Source organism: Rattus rattus, chromosome 15, assembly GCF_011064425.1.
Source record: "Rattus rattus isolate New Zealand chromosome 15, Rrattus_CSIRO_v1, whole genome shotgun sequence".
In the NCBI taxonomy this organism is placed as follows: domain Eukaryota; kingdom Metazoa; phylum Chordata; class Mammalia; order Rodentia; family Muridae; genus Rattus; species Rattus rattus.
This window is the reverse complement of record NC_046168.1, coordinates 7,776,803-7,791,222: the sequence shown is the minus strand read 5'-3', so window position 1 is coordinate 7,791,222 and position 14,420 is coordinate 7,776,803. Positions and strand designations below refer to the sequence as shown.

Here is a 14,420-nt window from a genome sequence, read left to right as displayed (position 1 = left end):
GAAATCTCATAAGCACAGTAGGCAGTCTGGCTTTGAGCTTTAGTGAGTTATCTAGATATCCACCTTACTGTTACATACAAAACACCTAGGATTTTTTTTTCTCCTCCCTCTAGTTTCTCGTATTCAAACTTAAGTCTCCATGCTTACAAAGCACTACTTTAACCGAGCCCAGTCTCTGAGTTAATGTTTGGCTTTATATTTTAACCAAATTCTAAGTATAGAACAGGTAATGCTTTGATATATGGACTTTTAGAGACTAATAGCAACTTCCTTTATTTTTTTGTGAGTATATTATATATAAAAAAGAATTAAATCCTAAACATTGAATTTCAGTATTCCATCTATTATATGCATCCATGAGTTAGAACTTAGGGTTTGAATACTGTCTTTGTCTCTGTGTGTGTGTATGATATGCTTATAACAAGTATTAAAGCCAATATAAACTGTGGAGTCAAGAATTTAAACCTGAGGACTGAGAATCTGGAGAGATGGCTCAGAGGTTAAGAGTCTGTCTTAGTCACTGTTCTAATACTGTAAAGAGATACTACAACCAAGGCAACTATTATGAAAGATAGCTTTTAATTGGGGGCTTGCTTATAGTTTCAGAGTGTTAGTCCATTATCATGGCAGGAGAATGGTGGCATGCATGGCACCAGGGTAAGTAGCTAAGAGCTACATCCTGATCCATAGGCAATAGGCAGAGGAAGACCCTGGGACTGGTGTGCACTTTTGAAATTTCAGAGCCCAACTCTAGTGACACACCTTCTCCAATGAGGCTGCACCTCCTAATCCTACTCAAACATTTCACCTACTACGGACTAGGCATTGAAATCTCTGTCTATGGAGGTCAGCCTCATCTGAGCAACCAGAATGCTTAGTGCTTGTGCAAAAGACCTAAGTTCATATCCCATCACCATGTGGTAGCTCACATCTGCCCTTTGAAGTCCAGTGCCCTCCGGCATACTGGCATAAGGGGTCCATAAACTTATAGGCATACAGATATACACATAAGTAAAAATCTTTAAAACCAAAAAAAAAAAAAAAAAAACAAAAAACAAAAAAAACCAAAAAGCTGAGGACTGAAGTGGAGCTCTGTGGTTAAAATATGGGCTTAGCATTTTTAAAACTCTGATAAATAATTTACACATAAATAAAATCTTTATTTTACGTATTTAAAATATTCATTCTTTGCCTTGGTCAACAAGTTGATGAGGCAAAGATGGAAGGTCCATAGGGACTTCACTAAGGGACTTCACTAACCCCAAGTGATGATGACTTCACAGTTCTTTGCGTCTTTGTTTTGTTTTGTTTTTGTTTCTTTGTCAAGTTTTTGTTTCTAAGGAAGAGCTAACAGTTTCTACATTTGAAAGCAGAATCCCTCTAAATTTGAGAGTAAGGTTATATTTGACCTGACAGTTGTTTAAACAGTAATTTTTTTTGAGGTTTTGTTGAATGGATTTGGTGGGTTTTCTTTTCTTTTTTTTTAACTTCAAAGAATATAAAAATTCAGAGTTATTTGGAATTAGGACTATTCGTTACCAGGCCAGATTTGTTTTAGAAAATTTTGCAGTTTGTGAAAATTAAGGTAGTTTAAACATTTATTTTTATTTTTTGTTCATTCATGTTTTGCCTAAATGTATGTCTGTGTGAGGTTGTTGGGTCCCTTGGAACCGGAGTTACAGACAGTTGTGAGCTGCTATGTGGGCTCTGGGAATTGAACTCAGGATCTCTGGAAGAGATGTCAGTGCTCTTAACCACTGAGCCATCTTTCTAGCGCCTTAAACATTAAAAAATAATAATATTAATAGGTGATAGGTAAGGTTCAGTGGCCTATACTATAATAATAATGTAAAATATTTAAGCTATATTGGCTTTCTTTCGTCCCTTGTTTGCCTTCCATTTAAAAAAAAAAAACAACTCAAATTCTTTCTCTGTTTACCTTTGCTCACTGACAGGATGGGCATGTAGAGGTGGCACGTTTGCTTTTAGACAGTGGTGCTCAAGTGAATATGCCCGCAGATTCCTTTGAGTCCCCATTGACTCTAGCTGCCTGTGGTGGACATGTCGAATTGGCAGCACTGCTTATTGAAAGAGGAGCAAATCTTGAAGAAGTTAATGATGAAGGATACACGCCCTTGATGGAAGCTGCTCGAGAAGGACATGAGGAGATGGTGGCACTTCTGTTGGCACAAGGTAAAGCCATTTGACTTTATTAAAATTAGCCTTGTATGTTTTGCGTATGAGTTGAAGTGAATACTGTGTTTGCACTGATGAGAAAAATTTTTTTGTAGCTTAGGCTGGCCTTGAATCTCAATCATACAAAAGTTTCGATACTATAGAAGGAATAGCCTAAGCAGAGATGGTGGGTGAATATCATCTTATTTGTATATTGTATATAATTCTCTTGCAGCTAGTTTTGTCTTTTGTTGTGCTTTCAGGTGCAAATATAAATGCCCAGACAGAAGAAACTCAAGAAACTGCTCTTACCTTGGCTTGCTGTGGAGGCTTTTCTGAAGTTGCAGATTTCCTGATTAAGGCAGGGGCTGACATAGAACTTGGCTGCTCTACACCTCTCATGGAGGCTTCTCAGGAGGGACACCTGGAGTTAGTTAAATATTTACTGGCTGCTGGTACGTGGCTTTAAAAATACCTTTATCACAGAAAGAAAAATACAAACAATACTTATGTTTCAAATCTAAAAACAGTGCACTAAGAAACAGAGAGTGCAGTGGTGGCTACCAGAGTCTAGGGATAGTATAAGGGCATGAAAAATCTACAGCAAAAAAAGGGGAATGTTGGCAGACTGCCAGGGCTCATTACCTTCTGCATAGAATAACCTAGTTAGGGGTATGGAGAATTTTAGTATTTTTTAAAAAAATGTTTTATTTAGAGAGAGAGAGAATGTGAAGGTGTGAATTCAGGCATGCATGTTGGAAGCACACATGTTGAAGTGAGAGAACAACCTTGAAGATTTGATTCTGTGATCTTTCCACTGTGGGTTTTAGAAGTCAAATTCAGGTCATCAGGCTTATGCCATAAGTGTTTTCACTTGCTAAGCCATCTTTCATCTCCTAGATCAAAATTTCTACTATGAGCAGACTGTGGCTGTTTTTAATCTCAAAGAAATAATATATATGTGAGGTGTTAGATAATAATTCTTGTGATCTGATTTTTCCAGTGTGTTCATAACATAACACTGAGCCCCATAAGTGTGTACAAGTATTATCTGTCTATTCAAAATAAAATTAGGGTTAAGGATGTAGCTCAGTGTTAATGGATTTCTTAGTGTGCATTAAGCTCTGAGTTTATTAGTTTATTATACTAGCATCAGATACTAGAGAATTCCACTAAGGATGGAAGATCACCTGAGCAATATTCCAAGACCTGGTCTTTAACAGATTTCTTACTACTGTTGGTTTTTGTTTAGTAATTTGCTTATAAACTGTTAATTCTTCCTGCCTAGTCTTGGTTGATAAGAAGAGATGGCTTTGGCATGATACTTTAAGGCAGTTAATTTCTTGACATTTCAAGTTGTCTCAAAAAGAAAAGAAAGGGGTTTGGGAGAGACGACTCTGCTGGTAAAGCACTTGTCTTACAAGCATGAAGATCATATCCAGCAACCATGTAAAAGCTGGGTGGGCATGATGTCCACCATGTAATCCCAGGGACAGGGAATCTGCAGAACAAGCTGGCTAGCTGGACTATGGCAAGCTTCAGGTTCAGAGAAAGACTCTACATCAATATATAGAGAGAATCAACAAAGAAGACAACGATGCCACCCTTTGGCCTTTACAAACATTTGCAAATATATGCTACATATATGTGCACATAGACACAGCCACCTATATATGTATGGTAACACACATAGCAGTCATACATAGACCCAAAAAAGTGGGAAATAGTTTTACAAGCAAAATGTTTCTTTCAAATATTTGTGCTTTATTCTTCATTAAGTAATATCAAGAGTAAATACATTTTTTTAGAATATATGTTGTCTATAGGGTATGCTAGAAAAAATTAATAAAAACAAACTTTTGTCTTTTAGAAGTAATAATTGAATTCCTTATTTTATCAAGGTCTGATACATTGTTTTCCTTTTTTTATTGTTTTGTTTTCAAGACAGGGTTTCTCTGTGTGTAGCCCTGCTATCTGGAACTTACTCTGTAGATCAGGTTAGCCTTGAACTCACAGAGATCCGCTTGCTGGGATTAAAGGCCTGTGTTCTATTTGGCACCAATACCCAGCCCTTATACATTATTTTAAAGCTAAAGTCTAAAATGGTGACACATGCCTATAATCTCCGCACTGGAGAGGATGAGGCAAGAGGATCCAACCTGTTCTATAAATTGAGTCCTAGGCCAACAAGTTGAGACCTTGCTCATACAGAACAAAACAAAAAACTTTATATAGGTGGAAGCAGGAGGATTAAGTTGGGCATATAAGAGCATATCTAAGCTACATGAGACCATGTATTCACAAACCAAAACAAAAGAACTTAGCGATTATTGGATATTTTTACTTAGATTTTTGTATTACTTCTATTAATTGCTTCTAGTCATTACGTTATAAAAAAAATATTAGCTGAGTGTAGTGGTGCATTCCTTTAATCTGAATACTCAGGAGGCCAAGGTACGTGAATTTCTGATTTCAAAGCCAATCAGATCTACATGAGAGTTACAAACCCTGTGTAAAAAGTGAAACCTGGGGTTGGGGATTTGACTCAGTGGTGGGCGCTTGCTAGGAGCGCAAAGATCCTCAAGTTAGGTCCCAGCCCGAAAAAAAAAAGAAAAAAAAAAAAGTGAAACCCTGTGTGAAAAAGAAAGATAAATATTATTAAATCCATTTTGTTTTTATTTTTTGTTTTTTGTTTGAGTCTGGGTCCTGGGCCTTAACATATATCCCTATTGGCTTTTAATGCAGCCTTCTGGGAAGGATACCTGACTTATTTTTTTTTAATCTTGAAACTTAACCGATGCAAAGTTGTTACATAATCTCAAGATAACCTAGTTGGTGTTCAGTGATTAACCCTGGAGCCCCTGGCATTACTTTCTGTTGTGTCTCAGTTGACTCTCCTATTCGCTCCTACTGCTAACTCGAAGGATATAGTTCCCGGAGTTCTCGGATTAGAAAGATAACTCCAACATTAAGCAGCCTATTTCTTTTTTTGGCTTTGGTATGACCATGGTTTTTTTGTTTGGGTTTTTTGTTGTTGTTGTTGTTTTTTGTCGTTGTTCTTTTTTGTTTTGTCTTTTGTGACAGGCTTTTGTATAGCACAGGCTGGTCTTGCCCTCAAAGTCCTATTGCTCTTCCTGCTTTTACACCCTAATTTAGAGTCACATGTATTCCCTATCATACTCAATTTGTTACCCACCCGATTTTAATTCATGGTCAATCTTATCTCATGTATATACCTCCCACTTCCTCTATTTATTTTTTTGTAATTATTTTTATTTAAAATAAGCATTTATACTTTAATTTTATTATATATTTATTTATTTAAAGTTTCATGCATCAGGTGTAGTTGTGCATACCTTTGATCCCAGCACTTGGGAGACAGGCAGTCGGATCTCTAAGTTAGCAAGTTCCAGAGCATCCAGACCTACACCGAGAAACCATTTAAAAAACAAATAAAAATAAAGTTTTATTTATGTACATGTATATGTATGTCTGAGTGTGTACCATGTATGTGCAGTGTCCACAGAGGCCAGAAGAGGGTGTAAATCTCTGGAACTGAAGGTGGGTGATTGTGAGCTGCCACGTGGGTGCTGAGGACTGAAACTAGCTCTCCTGCAAGAGCAGCAGGTGTTCTCACCTCCGAGCACCTGCAGCCCTGACTGTGATGTATAGAACTTTAAATCAGTTCTTACAAAGATACATGATGATTTTAGTATATCTGTACAAAATTAAATTAGGGCTGGAGAAAAGACTCAGTGGTTAAGGGCACTGGCTGCTCATCCACATGGTGGCTCATAGCCATCTGTAATGAGTTCGGGTGCCCTCTTCTGGCATGCAGGTATACATGCACATAGTACTCACATACATAAAATAAATTTTAAAAATCTTCAAAAGAAGGGAAAAAAATAAAATTAAAAATAGCCACAGCACTTTTTTCCTGCTTCTAAAAAGGAAGGTAGGCTGGTTGTGGTAACACACTTTAAACTCAGCATTCAGGAAAGCAGATGCAGGAGGATCTCTGACTTGGAGGCCAGCCTGGTCTACCTAGCCAGCTACCAGAGAGCTGAAATTACATAGAGAAACCCTGTCTCAAAATACCAATAAAATAAACAAAATAGAATATAAATAGGTTTAGAGACTCACCTTAAAGACTAAGCTGACCTCTAACTCACAGAGGTCCTCCTGTGTCGCCTCCATTGTGTTGGGATTGGACGTAAGCACTACCATGCTTGGCATGCATATGAAGTTTTAATTTGCAGGATCTCTGTGGTTTTTCATATTTTTTCCTTGTGAATTTTATTGTTGTTGAACAAATGGTGAGTTGATTCCTTAGGCTTCCCAGTAATTTCTGTAATTACACTTGACTTTTTTTTCCTTATATTTTCATATAAGAGGGGAACTTAGCTGTATTCAGGTATAATTTTTAAAAATAGGAAGACATTATCAGTAATATTTCTATAACTTTGTCAGTGGGTATCTGGTTTTTCAGTTAACTGTTTTTCTCCTCTCTTTTTTAATCGTATCATTAATTAGCCATTATTGTAGTTTAGCTCACTTAGATTATAAGCTGTTGCAAAGTAGAAGTATCCTAGAAATCTGTTATTCTATTATTGTTAATTAGATGGGATTTTCTGTAAAAAGAAATCTATCCCATATTCAAAATTTGGTAGAAATTCATGAATTGTAGGATAACATTTGGCTTGACTTTCCTCCCCTTTTACTTGTCCTTTTCTAGAAATGATGAGATGATCCTCTAGTATCCTTCAAAAGTAGGCAGTGTAATGGGGGAAGAGGAGTGGTTTAAATTACTACTACTTTGTGTGCATACTTGTGTATATGTACACACATGAGTGTATTTGTGTGTGTGCGCGCGCACCCATGTGTGCATGCATACATGTACATGTATGGCCACAAGTACACCACAGTGTGGATGTGGAGGTCAGAGGACAACTTTGTGAAGTAAGTTTTTTTCTTCTGTAGATTCTTTTCTTCCTGTAGATTCTAACAATCAAACACATGTTGTTAGACTTGGGTAGCACTGCAGAGTTATCTTACTGGGCTTTAATTTAAGGTCCTTTGGCCTTTCAGAGGGTAAAGAAATACGTATTTTTCTTAAATATTTAAAAGAAATGCCATAAATTCATGTTTGTACTTCCAATTTAGAACTGGGAGGTTTTTATTTAACTTAAATAATTAATGTATTTTTTAACGAGAAAAATATTTTCATTTTTATCAAGTAATTATTTACTTGATTTGTACCATATTATCCATAGAACTGTTTCAGAATTCCTTTTCAAATGTTTTGTTTTTGTATCTAATACTTAAGGTATATTTTGTGAGATATGCAGGCGAATTTCTCTGCTTTAAAATCAGTGGGTTTATTGCTTTGTTGTAAAGCAAAACACTATTATGAAACATATTTAAAGGAAATAAGGGAAAATAGGAGTACTTAGCTATATTTTGGTGGTATTTTCATATTTTAAATTCTTCAGTTTCACCTTATTATAAAATTGGACTAATGTAATTCTTCAACTTCAGGGTAAATGTATGTTTTTTTTCTCTAGGTGCTAATGTGCATGCTACCACAGCAACAGGAGACACAGCTCTAACCTATGCTTGTGAAAATGGACATACAGATGTTGCAGATGTTTTACTTCAAGCAGGGGCCCACTTAGTAAGATTTTTTAAAATTTCAAATATTTATACATGAATGTTAATATTTATTCATATCTATCACTTAGAAAACATTTTTAATGATCAGTAATTTACACATTTTGAGTAAAATAGGGATTGGTAGTATGGTATATAAGCCTTGCTGTCAAGACCTACAAGTTGAGTTTAATCCCAGACTCAACATGTTAGAAAAAGATAACTCTCAGAAGTTGTCCTCAGACCTCATGTGTACATGTGGTTGCACACGTACACACACACAATTTAACTGAGTAAAATAAGCCTCTGGTTACCTGTAAATTGTTAAATGTATTAAATGCATTTGAAATATGTTTAATAGAAAATACTATTTCTTTTCCTAGTTTCTCATCCTTTCCTCATTTAATCTGTACTTTCTAAAGTGCTGTTTATTACATATATCATAAAATACAGCGATGTATGCACAGAATAAAATAACTTGTCAATTTGCTTTGGGTGGTTGACTTTCTCAGGCTGTATTTAGAAGCAGAGTTATTTCTGAAGATTGAAGAGGGCCTGCCTGACATGCGCAAAGCCCCAGGCCCAGCCACCAGTATAACAAAAGAAGGAGACCAAAGTCAATCCTGTTAACCATCTTCCTAACAACATTACCATATTCTCTTTTTCTGTCCTTTTGTATTTGGCTTTTCATAATATCAAATTATGTGACAAGTTCATATGCATTAAAATGCTTAGAGCTATGGAAAATTATAAATAATACATTTAATAGTTATAATACTACATGTATGAGACATAGCTAGAAACTAGAGAATTTCAGTAGTTTCATTTATTTTGATAAACCAATACAGATACCTTTTAATCATCTCAATAACAGACATCTCCTAATAGAAACCTGAGAATATTGTTGAAAAATAATTGAATAAAATTTAAGTGTATAATATGGTTATTCTCTTATCATTTCTACTAATAGTAAATGCTATAATGATAACCGTTATTCATTTTGTTTGTCGAGACAGGGTTTTGCTATGTTTTAAGGCTGGCCTGATTTTATGTAGATCCCAGGTTCTCTTCTTAGCCTATTACATACTGGGATTATAGGCTGGTGCCACGGTACCATTAGCATTTATTCCTTTTTTTCCTAATACATATATTTTTAAATTTTCACTAATTATTATGTATGCGGTTGTATAAGTGTCACATAACACATGTGAGGGTCAAAGGATACCTTTGCTGTGTCAGTTCTCTCATGGGATCTAGAGATTGAACTCAGGTCATCAGGTTTGTGTGACAGGCACTTTTAATTGTTTAGCCTTCTTGTCAGCCCACTGTATATTAGGTGGTGGTGTGTGGATGGAGGCTAGAGGTTGATGTTGGTATCTTCCTCCATCATTCTCCACCCTTATCTTGAGGTAAAGTTTCTCAGTTAAACCTAGAAAACTTAGGAACTTGTTTAGTCTATAAGAGGCTTCTCCTGTCTCTCCTCTCCCATGTGCTAATCTAATAGGCAGGCCATACCATACAGAACTGGCGTATATGTAGGTGCTATGGACCTGAACTCTGATCCTTATGACTGCACACCAGACTCTTTCCCTGTTAAGGCGACTATCAACCCTAGAATCCATTCGTACTAACCAGGATCTGCTGTATCAATTAACATTTCTGCAAGATAATTGGGATTTATTTTAGTAAATCTCAGTATGCTTTCTGTTATTTTTCTTTTCCTCCTTTATTTTTGTGCGTGTGCATGCGTGCTGTATGTATCACTTCTGTACAGAGGCCTGAAGAGGAAGTCAGTTATTTACTCTTTATCTAATTCTTGATAATCTTTCACTAAATCTGGAGCTAAACTGGCAGCTACCAATCACCAACAATCTCCTGCCTCTGTTCCCATAGCACTGGGGCCACACCAGTGTGTGTGTGTGTGTGTGTGTGTGTGTGTGTGTGTGTGTGTGTGTGTGTGTGTGTGTCTCTTTCTGTGGGAAGGTGCACTGCAGCATATCTCTGCAAGTCGGGACCGTTGGCAGGAGGCATTCTCTTGTTCCATCCTGTTGGTTCTAGGAATCAACCTTGGAAAGTAAGCCTTGGCGGCAAACAAGCCCAAGAGTCTCGTACTTGCTAATCCATTTTCTATGCAGGAAGATTTTTAAAAATATATTCCAAATGCTTTGGTGTCACATTATTCCAGGCTCTGTCCTCGAATACTCCAGAAAACTGAATTTTAATATATTATACTATTCTCACCTCTCTCCTACTATACCAGTACTAAGGATTAATTTACATGCTAAAATGATACCACTAAACTATATACCCAGCTTTACTTTTTTAAATTTTGAGTCAGGGTCTCATTAAGTGGTCAGGCCAACCTTGTATATGTTCTATGACCCATACAGGGCTTGAACTTGAGATCCTTCTGCCTCAGCCTCCCAAATATCTAGAATTACATGTCTGTGTCACCAGGTATAGTTACTCTTTTCTTTGTAGCATACTTTACTAAAGCATATATGACTTGGCTTCTTTTACCATAGTCCTTTAGTTCCTATTCACTATTAGTTTCAATTTAAAGATAGAGAACTTGCAAAGTTTTTTTTAACATTATTTGTTTAATGTTTATGAGTACACTAGCTGTCGTCAGACACACCAGAAGAGGGCATCAGATCTCATTACAGATGGTTGTGAGCCACCATGTGATTGCTGGAAATTGAACTCAGGACCTCTGGAAGAGCAGTCAGTGCTCTTAACCACTGAGCCATCTCTCCAGCCCCCAAGTTTTGGTGTTTTGTAATAGTATGATTTGAGCTTTAAAGTACTAACCTGCCTTTCTCCCTGGTTTGTTCTATCTAGGTCTTCTTCTCCATCCCCTTTTTTCTTCAGTTTTGATGTACTATTATGTCAGTATTTTCCAGGCTTCCATTGTCCAACCATTTTATAGTTCAGACATTTTTTACTAATAGGTGATTATTTTAAATCATAATTTCCAGAGGTCTGAAGAGATAGTCACTTCATATTTAGCTGACAAAGTTATGCCAGCTAACATACTTAGAGATGTTTTGATTTGATAGTTTCAAACTATTAGTGATGATAATTTTTTCTCTTCATTGTAGCATGTTGATTTCAGCACTAAAACAGTACTTGTTAAGATAAAGGAACTATACATTGTGTAGAATTTCTTTCAAATGAATTTTCCAACATAACTAAGATAGCGTATGACAAAGAGCAATACATAAATTTGATAAATATTACATTTTTGTTTGTTGGCCTGCCAGTCATTTCAAGATGTATACTATACTATATTATACTGTACTATACTACTGATAGGGAGTTTCTGTACTTAAGGATTTTATTCCATAGTGAACAACTTATATGAATATTAGAACTAAATACATTAATTTCCCATTCATTTAATGGGATTTTGTGGTTCAGTAAAGCATTTCATTTGCCTGCATTGTTGTTCTAAATTAGTCTACTAAAAGGAAGAAATACCTTTGGGAGGCATCTTATAATTCTGTACTTTAAACACTGGAAAAGTAATTTAAATTTTAATCATTTTGTCAACTCACTGATTTGATATGCATAGTTAGGTTCATGCAGATAACCCTAGTGCTCTGGAGACTGAGACAGAGAGATTGTTGAGAGAGTTCCAAGCTATCCAAGGTGCACACCACATTACATCTTACCTGGGCTATTCTGTGAGACTGCCCAATAAAACAGAATCAGCAAAACAAAAAGCCACATCTGCCCCACTATTGTTATTTGTAATACTAAACGTAATAGTCTTCTAGACTATTTTATTATTATCATGTAAATTTTACTGTGGTCAGTAAGAATTCCAAAGGGAGACAATACAATGTAATAAATGTGCCTTTTCTAATGCTGACAGATAGTAAACTTGGGTCATGTTTTGTGTTTTGTCTTGTTTTGTGAGATGATCTCATGTGACCCAGGCTTTCCCTGAACTTGCCATGTAGTAGATAAGGATTACCTTGAAGCTCTGGTGTTACTACCTTCACTGTCTGTGAGTGATCTAGTCCAGTCGGTAGAACTAGTACACCTGAGGCACCTGAGGCTTCAAGTTTGCTTGAGCAGAGCATTATGGCAGAAGCATGAAGTGGGCGGTGCTCTTCGATTCTTGGCAGATATTAAATGAATAGAAGCTTTATTTTTATATCCATGTCATTATATATCTATACCTAATATACTTTGTTTATTTGCATTAATATTATACATAGGAAGGCAAGAGAGATGGTTCAGTAGTTAAGAGGATGGGCTGTTTTTCCAAAGAACCAGGGTTCAATACCCAGCACCCACATGACAGCTCACAACTGCCTGTAACTCTAGTTCCAAGGAAATTTTTTTTTTTCTTTTCTTTTTTTCGGAGCTAGGGACCGAACCCAGGGCCTTGAGCTTGCTAGGCAAGCGCTCTACCACTGAGCTAAATCCCCAACCCCTAGTTCCAAGGAATTTGACATCCTCTCAGACATACATGTAGGCAAGATGCCAATGCACATAAAATAAAAATAAATTATTTTTAAAAATACTATATATAGAAAATAAATTCAGATCAGTGTTTAATGTATGGCTTTCTAAAACTTTCTTATCTGATATTTTTATTTTATTAGCATATGTTTTATACAACAGTGAGTTTAATTATGACATTTTCACACTCATGTATAATGTATTTTGGTCATGTTTACTCTCCCTTTCATTACCTTCTCTTTTGTCTCTCTCACTTTTCACTGATTTCCTTCTTCCCAAGAATCCTCCTTCTACTTCTTTGGGCTTTGTTGTTTTTTGTGACCCAGTGAGTTTAGCTAGGGTTGCTCATAGGAGCTTAGGTGAGGTTATTTATGGGAGTATGGGCAACTTACCAGTAACTACACCAGAAGAAAATGTCTCTCCCTCACCCAGCAACCACTAACTGCCTCTAGGTCCTCCAGGAGGGATGGGGCCTTGTGAGGCCCTACCCCCAAGCAACTGTTAACTGCCCCTCCCCCTTCCGTGAGGGAATGTTGACAACTCAATCATGTATAGGTCTTATGCAGGTAAGCACAGCTGCTCTGAGTTCATGAGTGTGATGGTCTTGTCATGCCCCAGAAGACAGCATTCCATGAGACTCTACCCCTTCCTCCTTCTTACATTCTTTCTACTCCCTCTTCTGTGACAGTCCCTGAACCTTGGGGGTTGGTGTAAAGAGTGGTAGGAATATCATTTAGGAGTCACTTACTCTAGCACTTTTCAGTAACATTAACCACATCAGAATGAAGCATCTTTAACCAGAGCTGGCAGAACAGCACTAATCTATTTTGTAGGTTAGCAGCACTAATCTACATAAGTGTAGAGTTTTTTGTTTATTTGTAAAATGTGTATGCTGTGTGCGTAGGTGACCTGAGGCCAGAAGAAGGCTGTCAAAACCTCCTGGAGCTGTAGTTACAGACCTGATATAGGTGCTAAGAGAACTCAGGTCTGAAAAGCCCTTTTAACCACTGAGCCATCTCTGTGTCTCTCAACATAAATATTTACAGGGTGTTTTGACTGTCTACAACATGTCCACATGAGTAAAACAACAGTAATTGCTTTCTCTCTAGAGCTTGGGGCCAGCATGGAGTTTTGAGTAGGTTTTTGCTGCTGTTTTAAAAAAAAAAAAATCCCTGTCCCTGCATTTCTAGAATGCTGGGAACATAGACATGTACAAACCATACCCAGACATTTAGTTGAAACAGCCCATGTTCACTTGAAGTTATTTGAACAGAAATAGCTTAGATTCTTGTTTCATTTCTATTTTTATAGGAGAGCATCATAATAGGATCCATGACAGATACTTTGCACTTATTATTTGTTTGAATTTGGTTTACTGTTATTTGGGATTAATATGGGAGGGAACAGGAGAAAAATTGAGTACTTGAAAGTCACCTTCAAATCATATAATCATCTCAAATACCTCCTTACTAAATCTACATGATATGCATGTGTCCCCATCACGAAGGAACTTGGAGTTACTCTAAGTGAACCCTTTACAAGCCTACATTCCTTAATTATTTGGTGGAGATTCCAGTGACTCTAGGCAATGACTAAAAAGCACTAAACATTTATTTATGAGAGAAGAGAAGCTACATAACTAATTATCTTAAATAGTATTTGAGTTTTCCTACACTTCTTGACATCTTCAGTATTCTTGGTTAGATATTTTAAAATGTTACTCCTGCTTATAGCTTTAGTTTTCTTTAGACACTAAGGCATGAATATCTATAATTTAGCATAACTACTTCCTTTTAAGATTTCTATTAACATTTTATTGAAAGATTATTATCATGTCCTTAAAAAAATACTATACTCAGGTAGATCTGTTAGAGACCTGCCTATTCTATATAGAGAGTTCTAAGCCAACCAAGCCTACATAGTGGTAATCCTATCTCAAAAACAAAACCACTCATAGGGGTATAGGGACACAAGCCTTTAATCCCAGAGTTCTGGAGCCAGAGGCAGGTATTCAAGGCTAGCCTCGTCTACATTTTAAGTTCCAGAACAGCTAGGACTACATCTTTGTCTTAAAAATAAACAAAAATGGGCTGGAGAGATGGCTCAGTGGTTAAGAGCACAGA

The 14,420-nt window shown here is 36.6% G+C and overlaps 1 protein-coding gene across 1 annotated transcript in view; it reads left to right on the top strand.

The window, feature by feature from the left end:
* LOC116884342 (ankyrin repeat and KH domain-containing protein 1-like) overlaps positions 1 to 14,420 on the top strand; it is a 102,434-nt gene that overhangs the window by 31,865 nt on the left and 56,149 nt on the right. Inside the window, 3 exon segments of the mRNA XM_032885474.1 lie at positions 1,956 to 2,193; positions 2,439 to 2,630; positions 7,740 to 7,849. Of these exon segments, the coding sequence (XP_032741365.1) occupies positions 1,956 to 2,193; positions 2,439 to 2,630; positions 7,740 to 7,849 (540 nt within the window).